The sequence below is a fragment of the Agrilus planipennis genome, unplaced genomic scaffold, assembly GCF_000699045.2.
Source record: "Agrilus planipennis isolate EAB-ADULT unplaced genomic scaffold, Apla_2.0 scaffold16, whole genome shotgun sequence".
Lineage (NCBI taxonomy): Eukaryota > Metazoa > Arthropoda > Insecta > Coleoptera > Buprestidae > Agrilus > Agrilus planipennis.
In genome coordinates, this window is record NW_020438946.1 from 300761 (window position 1) to 318287 (window position 17527).

Below are 17527 nucleotides of genomic sequence, written 5' to 3' on the forward strand. Positions count from 1 at the left end.
ACTTATTTAAAATATAAATGAATAAAGTAACTTAACTTTTTTGATTGAGACAGAAGGGTCCTTCACAAAATTATAAGACAGATAATAAAAATATTATTGCAAAGAATTTTTTTCTGTAGATATATCCCTGTTTTAACAGTAATATAAACCTATTGGAAAATATTAATATTACCTGTTATTTTGCACCAAGGTATCTATATGAAATTAATTACGTACTTTTCTTTAATTCTGTCTTGTTCTCTACAAATCTATTGCTTCCTTGATACTTGATACCTATTTATTGCTAAATATAATATCCATTGGGAATTATTTACAGCCTCTTTCTTCCATTATCAATTATGAAATTCCTAGCTCAAATAATTTTCATTTATTTATCAATTATTGGGCGATTCCAAGTAAAATAATAATTAAAGAAATTGTTAAGTACCTAAGCGTTTTAATAGATAAATTAACGCATTAGCTGTAAGAAAAAAAAGCACTACAAAAAAGCTTGGATTCTTCAAATTTTTTAAAAGAAATTAATAAGAATGTAAGAATGGAAACATGAGATAGTATAAAGGTTTTGCAAAAATTAAGATTAATTAAAGTCAATGATAATGCAGGCAAAAATGTTTAGGATTTCAGACTTGTTCCTGCAAAACAGTGTACCTATAGTTGGGTATCTAAAAATACTTTTCAACAATTTCAATGAATTGCGAAAAGCATTACGAAACATATTTACTGTTTTAACTCACCTTTCCGTTGGAATATCTAGAGGCAGAAACAGACGATCGGCGGGAAATCATTTTTCACCCAAAAAAAAACACTTTCCAATAAATATTCTTTCTATTCCGCCCACATTTCCAATATATTTAAACGATTTACTTATTAATTAAGTAGGTAGTTATGTATCAGGTAGTAACGTGTTTTTATTGTCCGTCGCACACAGTTATTGTACTTCCCGTTTCGTATCTATAGTTAAACAACAACGACAATAATATTAATTAAACCGCATTATCCTGTCAAAAAATCTACAACAACATTACCACTCTGCTTTATTAGTTAGTTGATATAGTTATATTTTTAGTTGTGTGCAGTTGTCGATCGCTCGTCAAAACGTGAACTGTTATACGGCCTCTAAGTCCTTATTATCGTAACAGACATGCAACAATCCCTTTCGATATTGAGTTAGTTTTAGAAGAGAACAGGGAAAAACACCCGGTACAGTAATAGTATCTGAAAATCGGCTAGAGCGCGACCTTCTAGTGTGGGAGCTGCCAGGATAACGACTAGCACTTCCAAAAGCTCAGGTCCTATTGTTAATACGAATACCTAGCCATTGTTTATACCGATCGTAGTTTGACGCAGAAGAAGGAGAAGGAGATAAAACAAAGAAGAAGAGGATAGGAGAGTGTATGTGTGTGTGTGAGAAAGAGAGAGAGAGAGAGAGAGAGACGGAGCTGCGTGCACGCGATACCACGACGGCGGTATGGTGGTGATTCTTCGCGAATAAACGTATACTAGGTATATAGGCCGGACTGCACCGCGAGTGTCGAACAAGTAAGCGAACGCGCGACGCCCGCCGCCTGGACACCCTCCGACGCTATCGATTCCGTCAGAGCCGGTGGCGACTGCGGGCACCGCTACGCGCACCCTCTCTATCGCTCCCGCTATCGCGCGTCGTTGGCGCTCTTCATCATCGACACCATTCATTGAAACAGGTGCGATCAAATGCCTGCCAAGGATGATCTGTTGTTTTTCTTTAAACATGTATTTTACTAGTCAGTATATTAACCTATTTTACTCATTATCTAAATATATATGTATTAAGCGATGTCAGTATATAAATCGAAGAAGTCCTAGTATTTAAATGCAAGTAGTCTAACTAACCTAACGTATACTAATCTAACCAGCAAGTAATTAATGTACTAACTAATTAATTTTTGTACCTACTACCTCTTTTTATCAGAGATGCGATTTATTTGGAATATGTGCTTGCATTAAAAATGCAAATACAAAATAAAAGATACTTATTTTTATCTTGCATTTAAATACTTTTTTGAATAAAAAGCATTTTGTATTTTATTTGAAATGCTTTTCCAAACGTATTTTCTTTTTGTAAAATGCAAAATACATTTTTGCCGTTATAAATTTTGCTAGTATCACCGATCAAACATTATATAAAATGATGAATGAAAATTGCTCACATTGGCCATTGAAGGTATTAGAAGCTTAAAAAGTGGACAAAGAGACATCCCATGAATGCCTTTTAGTTCTTTAACTGAAAAAAGCCCAAAAAATACATAAAATATTGGATCGATATTGTTTTCCGGGTCCGATATCATGGTTCATGGAATTTTGAAGTTCCAAATTGATATCAGCATCTGCCAAATAACCACTTATCGTATCTTTAAGTAAGAAACTACAAAATTCTATGAATTACGACAAAACAGCCCGCAAAACAATATCGAATTGATATACGCCAGCTGTGTAAAACTGAAAACTACAAGAAATTGTAGTGTACTAATAAATCCAAAATTCTTAGAAAACGATTCGAAAAACTTCACTTATTAGATGAACCCAAAGCTAAAAAAAAACTGTGGATTCCATTTCTTTCTCGTATTACAATGTATAAAAGATCGGAAACAAAATGGTACATATTTTAATATAAAATGATTAATGGTGATTTTACATCAATAAAATTATTTGCAACCCTATTTTGGCTCTGATCTTTCACCCTAAACAAACTATTTTGGCATCATTGTCTTTTTTCCAATTAAAACGAACGACAAAAGCAAATACGAAGAATTATTTGTTACTGAACTTAAGAAACAATAACATAAAGATAGAAAAACTATATCTCAAAAACTTCAAACAGAAAAACATGAATCATACTCAATGTAGGTATGCACATTTATATGCAACCAACTATACATCTGTATATTGATATTTAGACCTACCCATTTTTTCCCCAATTGTTTTCTTCCTGGTCGAATACGTCAAAATTGGCTATTTTTAAGTAGGCGTGGCGTAATCAGACAAATAAACCTACACTAAAACATTATTATATATAGATGTATGTCTTGTTGTTAATTGTGGGTATTTATTACGTATTAAATTTCAGGGATTTTGAAAAGGCTAGTAGTACATCATAAAAAAAATGCTGACAAGGATTGTGTAATTTGTATGTTCATTAAATATTTTGCCTTACCTGTATATCTATTCTCTTCTATCTGATACGTTCAAAATCCTATTGTCTTTATTACATATCTACCTAAAAAGCTAATTGTTCGTGGACAACCGCATTCGTGCTCCGGCTGCTACAAAATGTAATTAAAACTCTCCAACTAGCAGCTGCTTTGGATTTTAACAAATGACAGAACATGCAAGATTAGCTGCCCCGGGGAAAAGGCACAGATATAAAGAACACAATGATCATACCAGCACATTAGCACACACACATACGTTCGTGGGTATACAGTACAGGCGAATTGCAAACCGAACATACACATTCCATCTTTTCATATAAACTTTAAAGAAATATAAGTCCAATAGTTCCAATTCAAAGCCTTTGGTTGATGCTGTGGCGATTTGATATTTTTTAAGAAAATAATTAATTTTTTAGAGTGAAGTATTACGTGTGTGGTTGTATATATTTTTTGGTATGTCTGTGAAAACTTTATTACTTGTATTTGTGTGTTTGGAATTTCTGTATTGTTGTATTTTTATTGTGTAAATATTCTTTTTTTGTAATTCTATTTCTATACTTACTCTATTCTATACGTCTGCTCTATACCTATTCTTCAGCTAAACGACTATTTAATTGCCTACATACTTTCCTATCATCCCTTTTAACAATTCAACTCTGTATACTAACTGCATGACGTCTATAATCCTTACTTCTTTTCCTAATTGCAGTTTTATGGTCAGTTTCTTCGGTGATTTGGGTTCAAACTTAACTTCTGAGTATTTCTTCTAAACTACATTTCCAGATTTTACTAGTATCTTATTATTAGTTCCCTACTTTAATTAACTTATTTCTAACTCCTCCTTATCACCCTTCTTACAATCTCTGTTCAAAAACTAAAATCAATTCTGACTTATTGTTCCTAATTTCAACTTCACCATTCTACCTTCTTAATTCTAGTCTTCATTTTTCGTTCTTGTTTTATTAAAGTTTGTTATCGTTATTCCGCATTCTATTATTTACCACCTCAACATCAAAACACACAACGAGACCAAAATGCTGATACACTCTTCAAAATATTTTCAGAATTCGAGTGGTTTAGGACAGTGGACATTTTGAGAAAGACGTGATTGAAAAAAGGGAAAATGACGACAAGGAAATCTGCATGCAAGATACTCGTGAAAGCTCGTCCCTCAGAGCTGTTTAATGACCAATGAGTATAGAATGCCGACATCTTCAATTTGATTTAGGTATGTTATTAAGTATTGGTATAGAATATGATATTTTTAAACACGTAGGTCTCTACATAAGTTTTGTCTTACTTTTTTTATCAGCATAAGGTCGTCAGTCCTAAGACTGGTTGGACACGCACCTCTATTCCTTCCTATCCTGAGCTAATCTTCGCATTTCCCTAAAACTAGAACAGACCACATCTTTGACTATTTGCGAACAGTAATCTAATATAAGCCTACCTCTACTCCTCTTAACTCCTGTTTCTGCCTCTAGTATGTCTCTGACTAAACCTTCATACCTGAGAACCTATATCGCCTATTTCTTATTGACTTCCGTAGAGTCCTCTGTTCTCCTATTCTTTCTAATACCTCTTCATTTCTAACCTTCTCTATCCACTATATCCTCATCCTTCGCCTGTAACACCATATTTCGAACACTTCCAAACTTTTTTTTTCGCCGTGTCCTGTCTATGTTTCGCACCCGTACAGCTCCGCGCTACAAGCATACACCTTTAACAATCTTTTTCGAATTTCTAAATTAGCCGTTCAGAAGCATAAAAATGACTTCATTATATTGAAGGCGACTCGACCCTGCGCTATCATCTGCTTTATATTCCTGTTACTCCTTCCGTCCTGACTTATCTCACTTCCTAGATACCTAAAATCGTCCACTTCTTCTAATTTTTCGTCTCCTGTCTTTATATTCGCTATTTCCCTGCTTTTTCTTCCCTTACATACCAGTATTTTAGTATTACTTTTATTTATTTTCATACAGTACTGTTTTGTCAGTACCGTTTCCATTTAATTTAAAGCTATCTCTAACTCCTCCTTGCTAGATGCTAATACTGCTACACGTCATCTACAAATCTAAGCATACTAATCTTTTGCCTCTGTACATCTATCCCTGCAATTGTACTGTCTTTAATGATGTTAATCCCGTCTTCGATGTATAGATTAAAAAGTAGTGGTGACAGTGTGCATCCCTATCTGACTTCCTTCCTAATACTTACTTCTCTACATTGCAGCTCCAGCTCTGTAACTGCCTGTTGCTCTTTATACAAACTAAGTATCACTCAGTCCCATTTAACATTGTCAAAAGCTTTTTCTAAATCTACAAATCCTTACTTTTTTATTATTGTTATTTTTTGTTTTTGAAACACTACCACATATCTCTTCAAATGTTCCTACAAGCTCTTCATTATTAGAAAACTTGTTTCCTTTAATAGTTTTTTCACATAAAGAAAAAGCGAAAAAACAGATGACGCTAAGTAAGGACTGTATGAATGATATAATTTCACTCCAACTTCACGCAAACAGTCCATAGTTTTGCCAGCCCGATATGAGGAAGCGTTATCCTTAAACAAAATCCAAGTATTGAGTCTTGAGTTTGATCGCTTGTTTTGCACCGTTTCTAAAACTCGAAATAAACAATCTTCCATTTAACAATTTGCAGTAACAATCTTCTGTTTATCAAGTATGACAGTAGATAATATTTCGCGTTTTGAGAGAAGTACCACCACCATTCTTTTTTGACTGATCCAGACATTTTAACCGACCTCAGCGTATCTTGAAATACCCACCCTTTCCTCTGGGATTTAGTTGGGACATCAAAATAATAAAATACATGTAACGATTGAATTGACGTACTTAGATCGGACGCCACCAAATTCTTTTAACATTTCATGGCATCAATTCATAGTTGTTCCCGTAATTAGTCAGTCATCGAATACGACAAACAGAGCGAACAAAGTTCCCTAACTTTTAAACCGTCCTGAAGAAACTGATGAACAGTCGATGCACTTAAATTAAGGATTTCCAAGATCATGTTTCTATGGTCCTTAAAGAAGGACACGTTTGTCCTAATGCACCACTCATTTCTTTAAAAAAAATTGTTGCTTAAAATTATATAATATCATTTATCATGAACATCACGACGAGTAAATTCAGTCATGTTTAATTTTCAAAAAATCGAAATAAATTTGTAGAGCTACTTTACGGTAGTTTGTTAATCTACCCTCGTCTAGAAAATATTTTATATCTATTTTGTGAAAGACAAAAGTTATGTATTGACCTACATACCTACAACATATTTTAATTTTAATTAAAATTGTAATATTGGTGAAGATGTCGAAACAAATAAAACAAGCAAACTCTATACAAAGCATTCAAGTTATAACACCTGTAATTTGTACTATCAGAAACTGCAAAGTTTTGGGTTCATAAGCAAGGGTAGAGAGCACCCTTATAAAAGAAAATATTTTATATCTATTTTGTGAAAGACAAAAGTTATGTATTGACCTACATACCTACAACATATTTTAATTTTAATTAAAATTGTAATATTGGTGAAGATGTCGAAACAAATAAAACAAGCAAACTCTATACAAAGCATTCAAGTTATAACACCTGTAATTTTTACTATCAGAAATTGCAATTTTTAGATTCAAAAGACAGGGTAGTAGGCACCCTTACAAAAAAATTGAGTTTGCACACTTTACACTTTTTGTCACCGTTTTCTAGAAACAAAATTATTAAAAACTGACACACGAATTTTATGAAAATTTCAAATCTGTAATTTTTTCTTCTTGAAATTCTGACAACACATTCTATCCACGTCTTTTACAAACACAATTTTCAGTATCTGATAAAAGAATTACACCAAACTATTACAATCTGACAAACCAATTTTGAATAACATGCAAGTTACAACACCCTTATTTTTAGTATAAGAAATTGTAAAGCTGTATGCTAAAAAGAAAGGGCAGAGAGCCAGGGCCGTAGCGATCAGCTCGGGACCCCGGTGCGGTATTCCGCAAGGGGCCCTTCTTAAAATTGATGATCAAATATATAGAGTATTGTGACAAAAATTGATATAGAAAAAAGTAAAATAAAAAATTATGATGTTCATTTCGTAGTTTGACTCAGCTCATCTCTAACAGCATAGTTTTTTTTAGAAGTCATTTTTTGAAAACAGAAAACTGCTAAGGGGCCCCTCGACTGCGGGGGCCCCGGTGCGCCGCACCACTTGAACCGGCCTCGCTACGGCCCTGCAGAGAGCACATTTTGTACGAGTATTCTATAAATAAAATAGCGCCAATAATATAATTTTTCCTTTAAGATATTTTAGGTTAAAAAAAAAAGAATAGAGGGCACCCCAACAAAAAATCTGGCGTCTACCATAAACAAAATTATCAAAATATGGCAAACGATTTTTGAATAATATGCCAGTTATAACATCTCTAAACTTCAAATGGAGGCTGTACCGCCATCTGGTGCGTATTGACTGACACTAAAGCATTTAATTTTCTCTATCTAATTGTAATGTTTTAGGTTCAAAACGGATTGTAGACAGCACCCTTACTAAAACATACTTTCACATATTTCGTCCCCATTCTCTGCGAACAAAACTGTGAAAATCTAACCGACGAATGCTGAATAGCATGCAAGTTATAACATCCGTAATTTCTACCATCAGATACCGCAGAGTTTTGGACTCAAAAAGAAGAGTAAAGAGCACCCTTACGAAAACACTGACTTAACACATTTTGTCCTCGTCCTCTTCAAACAAAATTATCAGAATCTGAGAGACGAATTATGAATAACATACTAGTTATAACACCTGTAATTTGTACTATCAGAAACTGCAAAGTTTTGGGTTCATAAGCAAGGGTAGAGAGCACCCTTATAAAAAAACTGACTTAACACATTTTGTCCTCGTCCTCTTCAAACAAAATTATCAAAATCTGAGAGACGAATTATGAATAACATACTAGTTATAACACCTGTAATTTGTACTATCAGAAACTGCAAAGTTTTGGGTTCATAAGCAAGGGTAGAGAGCACCCTTATAAAAAAACTGACTTAACACATTTTGTCCTCGTCCTCTTCAAACAAAATTATCAAAATCTGAGAGACGAATTATGAATAACATACTAGTTATAACACCTGTAATTTGTACTATCAGAAACTGCAAAGTTTTGGGTTCATAAGCAAGGGTAGAGAGCACCCTTATAAAAAAACTGACTTAACACATTTTGTCCTCGTCCTCTTCAAACAAAATTATCAAAATCTGAGAGACGAATTATGAATAACATACTAGTTATAACACCTGTAATTTGTACTATCAGAAACTGCAAAGTTTTGGGTTCATAAGCAAGGGTAGAGAGCACCCTTATAAAAAAACTGACTTAACACATTTTGTCCTCGTCCTCTTCAAACAAAATTATCAAAATCTGAGAGACGAATTATGAATAACATACTAGTTATAACACCTGTAATTTGTACTATCAGAAACTGCAAAGTTTTGGGTTCATAAGCAAGGGTAGAGAGCACCCTTATAAAAAAACTGACTTAACACATTTTGTCCTCGTCCTCTTCAAACAAAATTATCAAAATCTGAGAGACGAATTATGAATAACATACTAGTTATAACACCTGTAATTTGTACTATCAGAAACTGCAAAGTTTTGGGTTCATAAGCAAGGGTAGAGAGCACCCTTATAAAAAAACTGACTTAACACATTTTGTCCTCGTCCTCTTCAAACAAAATTATCAAAATCTGAGAGACGAATTATGAATAACATACTAGTTATAACACCTGTAATTTGTACTATCAGAAACTGCAAAGTTTTGGGTTCATAAGCAAGGGTAGAGAGCACCCTTATAAAAAAACTGACTTAACACATTTTGTCCTCGTCCTCTTCAAACAAAATTATCAAAATCTGAGAGACGAATTATGAATAACATACTAGTTATAACACCTGTAATTTGTACTATCAGAAACTGCAAAGTTTTGGGTTCATAAGCAAGGGTAGAGAGCACCCTTATAAAAAAACTGACTTAACACATTTTGTCCTCGTCCTCTTCAAACAAAATTATCAAAATCTGAGAGACGAATTATGAATAACATACTAGTTATAACACCTGTAATTTGTACTATCAGAAACTGCAAAGTTTTGTGTTCATAAGCAAGGGTTGAGAGCACCCTTATAAAAAAACTGACTTAACACATTTTGTCCGCGTCCTCTTCAAACAAAATTATCAAAATCTGAGAGATGAATTATGAATAACATACTAGTTATAACACCTGTAATTTGTACTATCACAAACTGCAAAGTTTTGGGTTCATAAACAAGGGTTGAGAGCACCTTTATAAAAAAACTGACTTAACACATTTTGTCGCCGTCCTCTTCAAACAAAATTATCAAAATCTGAGAGACGAATTATGAATAACATACTAGTTATAACACCTGTAATTTGTACTATCAGAAACTGCAAAGTTTTGGGTTCATAAGCAAGGGTAGAGAGCACCCTTATAAAAAAACTGACTTAACACATTTTGTCCTCAGCCTCTTCAAACAAAATTATCAAAATCTGAGAGACGAATTATGAATAACATACTAGTTATAACACCTGTAATTTGTACTATCAGAAACTGCAAAGTTTTGGGTTCATAAGCAAGGGTAGAGAGCACCCTTATAAAAAAACTGACTTAACACATTTTGTCCTCAGCCTCTTCAAACAAAATTATCAAAATCTGAGAGACGAATTATGAATAACATACTAGTTATAACACCTGTAATTTGTACTATCAGAAACTGCAAAGTTTTGGGTTCATAAGCAAGGGTAGAGAGCACCCTTATAAAAAAACTGACTTAACACATTTTGTCCTCAGCCTCTTCAAACAAAATTATCAAAATCTGAGAGACGAATTATGAATAACATACTAGTTATAACACCTGTAATTTGTACTATCAGAAACTGCAAAGTTTTGGGTTCATAAGCAAGGGTAGAGAGCACCCTTATAAAAAAACTGACTTAACACATTTTGTCCTCAGCCTCTTCAAACAAAATTATCAAAATCTGAGAGACGAATTATGAATAACATACTAGTTATAACACCTGTAATTTGTACTATCAGAAACTGCAAAGTTTTGGGTTCATAAGCAAGGGTAGAGAGCACCCTTATAAGAAAAATGACTTAACACATTTTGTCCTCGTTCCCTTCAAACAATATTATCAACGTCTGACAAACGATGTTTGAATAATATGCAAGTTATAACATTTCCAATGCCGAAATGTAGCCTACGGCGCCATCTCCGAACATTGAATTTGACTAAACAACTTAATTTTCTCTGTTTTAAAATTATCAAATTATACCAGACGAATTTTAAATAATATTCTTGCGGCAGCACCAGAGATCACAAACTATTGAGTTCAGAAGGCAGGGTGGAGATCGCCCTTATAAAAAATCTGACTTAACACATTATCAATATCTGAGAGACGAATCATGAATAACATGCAAGTTATAACAATTGTAATTTTTACTATCAAATACTGCAAAGTTTTGGGTTCAAAACGAAGGGTGGAGAGCACGCTTATATAAAATCTCGCTTTACAAATTTTGTCCACGTCCTCTTTAAACAAAATTACCATAATATGACAGGCGCATATTGAATAGCTTGCAAGTTATAAGAACTGTAATTTGTACTACCAGAAACTGCAAAGTTTTGGGTTCATAAGCAAGGGTAGAGAGCACCCTTATAAAAAAACTGAAGTTATAAGAACTGTAATTTGTACTACCAGAAACTGCAAAGTTTTGGGTTCATAAGCAAGGGTAGAGAGCACCCTTATAAAAAAACTGACTTAACACATTTTGTCCTCGTCCTCTTCAAACAAAATTATCAAAATCTGAGAGACGAATTATGAATAACATACTAGTTATAACACCTGTAATTTGTACTATCAGAAACTGCAAAGTTTTGGGTTCATAAGCAAGGGTAGAGAGCACCCTTATAAAAAAACTGACTTAACACATTTTGTCCTCGTCCTCTTCAAACAAAATTATCAAAATCATATACACGAATTATTAATAAAATTTTAAGATCCCCTGTAATTTGTATTACCAAGAGCTATAAATTTTGGATTCAAAAAAAAGGGTAGGGAGCACCCTTACAAGAAATCTTACTTCACACATTTTGTCCCCGTCTCCTTCAAACATAATTATCAAAATCTGACAGACGAATTAGGAAAAACATGCAAGTTCTAACGCCTGCAACTTTTATCATCGAAGATGGCAAAGTATTAGGTTCAAAAGAAAGAGTACACTTACAAAAATCTGTGCTGAAATAATTATTTTGGTGCAAATAAAACATTTTTTCGTTCTTCCTCTTAATTCCTGTTATTGTTTCTATTAAGTCTTTAGAGAACCCTTCATGTCTGTCCAAATTTCAACTGGAAGCACTTTATGCTACAGTGTTAGATTTGATGAGCAACTAATCTCCCTAAACGTTAATGCACCAAGTGCATCGTATTTTTCACTTTCGCGGTGATCTTATAATTTCATTTAAACGTCCGTCCGTCCGTCCGACGCGACGCGTCAGAGTCAGAAGCGGCGTCGAGCGTCGTTTTCGTTCTATTTATAGAAGCCCGATATTAAACTCCGAAAATTACATCCTGAACGAGATTAGATGCGAAACTACCTGGTATGTGGAAGGTGGTTTTATATCCTGATAGATGTTCCAATTACATCGTGACTCACTTTGACGTCACGACGTTGTTGGTCGCTTCAAACAATATTATGTAACCCCATTCACCCCTTCGTCTCATAGCCGTTTACAGGATCATTCCAAAGTTATACAGTAACAGTTTTATAATTTTATCTTAATCAAATTGAATTGAGTTTGATTTTTTCTTGACGCAATATATAAGCAAACTATAGATAAATCATCCAAAATAGGTGAAGCCCCTAATTTCTAAACTGTCTGAAAGAGTCTCCGAATGTAGCATTTAGTTAGTACATTCAATCAAAATTAAAACGAATACTGTAATGTAACAAACAAATCATTCCTTTTATATTGTTATGAGCGAACACCGCAGGCGGCAATAGATACCGCAACACTTTTGCCTTTGACAGTGGAATGGTCAAGACACGGTGGATAGAGAAGGTTAGAAATGTGGAGGTATTAGAGGGAGTGCTACGGAAGACATAATAGAAGCAGAAACGTGGATTAGGAGGAGTAAAAATTAAGAATATGGGATATTCTAGTTTTAGGGAAATGCGAAGATTAACTCAGAATAGAAAAAAATGGAAGTGCGTGTCCGATCAATCTAATTAAGAGTGGCGACCCTATGATGATAAGGTCAGCAAGTTTAGAAAAATTGGTCACAATTGCTTGCATCAAAACGTTGAGCTCATGCGGGAATTTGCAGCAATTGAGCGCAAACTTAACTGCAAGCTTTTCGTTCTTGTATTTTCTTCTGTTTGCCTTAGTTCTCCTTAGCCTTTTTCATCCTAGCTGACAAAACACACAAAAAAATGTAAGAGCCAAGAGACTTTAATAGTTCTTGTCTATATTTAATAGTTTCTGGAACCTGGGGGAGTACAGAGAGCGACAAAAGTTCTAGCGTTGGCACAGGGTTCATTTTAACATTCACTAATAACGGACATTCACAGTAACACATTAATTTCGAAGAATTCTCCAATTTCAGACAAACTTATCTTCATATTGCGCTGTTGCTCATCCATTACGGCCTTTATGAATCAAACAGACGACATAGTATACTGCATAATATACGAGCCGTCAGGAAATAAACGGTTTTTCAAGCATCTCCCTGGAATGTGTTTCCGACCGGAAACTTAGTTGTTCATTTCACGGCGGAAGGAAGACTGCAAAAGCGGCAGTGAAATACGTTTTCCATTAAACTAAAACGTCGCAAAGCATATACAATTTTGCGGGTGTAGGTTGTGGAATAACTACTTTTCGTAATATAATGATCATTTTAATATAAAATAACACTTCACCATTATCATAAGGTCGTTAGTTCTAATACTGGTTGAACACGTACCTCCACTCTTTCCTGATATCCTGAGCTAATCTTCGCATTTCCCTAAAACTAGAACAACCCACATCCTTAACTATTTGCGAACAGTAATCTAATCTAGCTCTACCTCTACCCCTCCTAACTCCCGTTTCTGNAACTAGAACATCCCACATCCTTAACTATTTGCGAACAGTAATCTAACCTAGGTCTACCTTTACCCCTCCTAACTTCCGTTTCTGCCTCTAATATGTCTCTGACTAGACCTTCTCGCCTATTTCTTATTGACTTCCATAGAGTCCTCTGTTCTCCTATTCTTTCTAATACCTCTTCATTTCTAACCTTCTCTATCCACGGTATCCTCATCATTCTTTTCGCTCCCGTACAGCGCCGTGCTCCAAACATACACCTTTAACAGCCCTTTTCGAATTTCTACTAAATTAATCGTTCGTGAGCATAGAAGTGGCTTCTTTTTATTGAAGGCGACTCGACCCTGCGCTATTCTCTGCTTTATATCCCTATTACTCCTTTCGTCCTGACTTATCTGACTTCCTAGGTACCTAAAATCGGTCACTTCTTCCAATTTTTCGTCTCCTTTCGCTCTTTCCCTACTTTTTCTTCCTTTGCATACCAGTATTTTTGTTTTACTTTTATTTTCATACAGTACTGTTTTGTCAATACTGCTTCCATTTTATTTAAAGCTATCTCTAACTCCTCCTTGCTAGATGCTAATACTGCTACATCATCTACAAATCTAAGCATACTAATATTTTGCCTCTGTATATCTACCCCTACAGTTGTACTGTGTTTAATAATGTTAATCGCGTCTTCGATGTATAGATTAAAAAATAGCGGTGACAGTGTGCATCCCTGTCTGACTCCCTTCCTAATATTTACTTCTCTACGTTGCAACCCCATCTCTATAACTACCTGTTGCTCTTTATACAAACTAAGTATCAATCTTCTATCTTTGTAACTCATCCTTACATTTTTAAGTATATTTAACATCCTGTCCCATTTAACATTGTCAAAAGCTTTTTCTAAATCTACAAATCCTATGTACGCCTTCTTTCTTTTTTCTATCGTTTTCTCTATTGTTACTCACTTTACCATATAATATAAAAGAAACGGTAAGCAAAACACTTCGAGATATTTATTAATTACGTGACGCTAAAAGTAGAATCGCATTCAAGTCCATTCTTTAATTTTTTAAGGAATCAGAAGCTACACTTACTGAATTTTTTCATATTGTACGAAAGGGCCTAATTACACGTACGATAGTCTATTAGTTATATGGATTCCCATACCTTGTACATGCCGACAGACAGAAGAAGATACAATCTAGTAAGTACAAGCTCTCAATAACCTGATAATCCCTTAAGCGCAGGCTCTCAATCACCTAATAACCCTTCATACCTAAACTCCAGAATGGCCTAGAAGTTTAGAACATCTTAGTATTCAAGGGGACACCGGTTCCATTCCCACAATTCCTAATAGGAGACTGAAAAGAGCCTTAGTAGCAAATAGCGGAATTGAAAAAGAAGTTATTTTTTTATCTGTACTATATGTAATTAAACCAAAAGTAATGACAATAACACTTTGAAAATACACCCGAGAGTTCTAGGTTTTTAAATAAAACAAATTGTCTTTAAAAATGCAGTAGCAGAGTCTAAACATTCAAGATAACCGCCCAATGAGGGATAAGTCAAATAGCAACTTCGAGTGGGAGACAATGCTTTTCAAATTTGTTGTTCCAACAAAACAGTAATCCAAATTTCGAGCCATACGTCTCGCTTTGTTCGAGAATAGTTTCACAAAAACCACGTCAGTGTTATATGGAACTGCCGGCAAATAACCGGACCTCAACCGTCAACCCTATCCAGAACTTTGGACACAGGATTAGGACGACAAGATTTCCAAGCGAACAATCATCGATTGATAAAATTAAACTTGGTTTGAACGAAACAAAATTAATTTCGTCAATGGCGCATCACTATCAAAACGTTATAGTCAACAATGGATATCCTATTACCTATTAAGTTAATACATTTATAATACTGCTATTTGTATAATCCACCCCTCCAATCATATTTCTTTCTTTACTGATAGTCAAGTCGAATGGTGTTACGTTTTCCTTTTTTTCTCTAGTGGAATAACCGGCACACCTGTACTCGGCGTCACCATCCGGTACCTGGCCGGATCCCAAAAAGTGTCGAATTCGCCGCGTACCGGATCCAAACCGCGTATCAGTCTATCCCTAGCGGAAAGGTCTAGATCCGATTGTAACAATAACACCGCTCGAAAGTTTTCCACAATGATGTTTCACCTTTTATTTTCTGAATTAATAATAAATATTTTTCAATTACTGAAACGTATACCACCCTTTCTTATAAAAAATTGTACGTAACACAGCAGATTTAAACACTACCCTTTTAATTATGCCTAATAATTCCAAGCAGTCTACTTCTAATCATACCTACAAAACATCCAGTTAAAAAGTCAGATGCAAAAGACGTAGGAAAAACTAAATTTAGTTTTAGTCAGTAATACACCTAATAAAAATACTAATATATCCTAATTTAATAAATGAACTGATTGCATTCACTAATAAAATACCGCATAGTAAATAAACCTAGTGTCGTTTAAATAAAATATCTATTACATAAAACTTACAAAAATGTATCAAAGAGCACGCTGCACTCACTTCATTTCCTTGAAGCTCAGTATAACATGAAGTCGATGTTTATTATTCTGTTATCTGATGGGAAGATTTAATGTTTACATCATTTTTTTATCAAAATTCGATTTTGAAAAATTAATTTTACACTAATTATGCATACTAGCGACATCTACCACATAAACTGCGAACCGGGGTTATTACATCAGGATGGATAACTATAAAAAGTCAAGATGCTATTTAAAATGTTTAGATGTCTCTAATAGCATAATTAATTAATTTCTAATTTGCAAATAAAACATAAAGAGAAAATTTATCGGTAATTTTTAAAAATAGAGAAGCAGTTTGTGTTACTTATATTCCATTTCAACAGAATCTATTTCAAATCCATGCACATAAAAATATTTTAATTTAAAATGCAATTTCTGTGGATAATACTTGTATCTACAAAAATATAATGAAACTAAAAAGGATAACAAAGCGTATTGTCTGCCAATTTTTGTTTTAATATCTTAATTGAAATTAGTCACGTGCTAATTTATGATTTATAAAATACCTAATTGTATAAATTTATCGATCATAACCTCGAAACTTTATTCATTTCGATAACACCATTTATTTATTTGATTAGAAAATTCCAAAAATAAATAAACCTTCCAAAAATGTATTAACAATATTAAAGGCAGGCTACATTAAACAAAAAGCTTTAGAGGGTGCATACAGATACAGCTCACAGCAACACGGAAAACAACTTCTGTACCTGTTTCGTAAGAGGAAGAAGAGCTTGTTCTATGCTGCGAATTTTAATTTCTAAATTGTCAAAACTTAAGTTATCTAAACCAGCCATTTTCTACACTACATTCTGCTTCTGTTATGTTTACATGTATTATAAAAACATCAATTTAAATTTATACTGTCCTGTCATCCCACCACCAACATAGATAAATAACCCCTACTGACATCTATTATAAAAAATATCAAAGGTAATTCAATTAAACGCCCTTATATTAAGCCTACATTTAAAAATGCCATTGGTATGTTCAAAAGTTTATATTTTTAATAAATAATAAAATGTACAATAAGTATATACACCACTCCCATTTATACATTAACTATCAAAGCTATACATTAACTACCAAAGCTAGTGAACATTCTTCACACTCCAAGACAATCTTTTTATCGTTTGTATTTAAAATCTCTTTATGTACTGTATATGTACTTCCACATCGGCACTGATAACAAAATATACCATCATCATTAAATTGTTGATCGTTAAGGAAAAGTTCTTCGAAAATAAATAAATCTGTACCATTGTCTTTATTAAAAATTATAGCATCATACTTCTTTCGTTTTTCACTATCACTTAATGTTTCCCAAGCTTCATATACTTTTAAAAACGTTTCTTTTGAATCACGCTTTTTATCAGGATGATGAACTTTTATTAGTTTGTGATAATTTGCTTTAATTTCTTCATAGCTTGCATGTCTGTCGCACTTCAAAACGTCGTAATACGTATCGTTACTACTTTCCATTCTTAATCACATCAATAAAATAATATCTTTCCAATTTTATAATCAAATTTCGTTATTTTGTACATTTGTTTTGCAATATTTTTGAACGATTAATAATTGT

General features: G+C 33.8%; 1 protein-coding gene across 4 annotated transcripts in view; it reads right to left on the bottom strand.

The window, feature by feature from the left end:
• Positions 1-16782, bottom strand: part of LOC108744688 (alpha-catulin) — a 296147-nt gene extending 279365 nt beyond the window's left edge. For 2 of the 4 annotated variants that reach the window (XM_025974677.1, XM_025974676.1), the window contains exon 1: positions 16656-16742. In XM_025974677.1, coding sequence (XP_025830462.1) covers positions 16656-16742 — 87 coding nt within the window. Of the gene's footprint in view, positions 1-734; positions 952-1025; positions 1518-16655 lie in introns of those variants that run through there. The other 2 variants (XM_025974678.1, XR_003231151.1) reach the window with 2 other exon arrangements.
• Between the last annotated feature and the right edge of the window lie 745 nt (positions 16783-17527).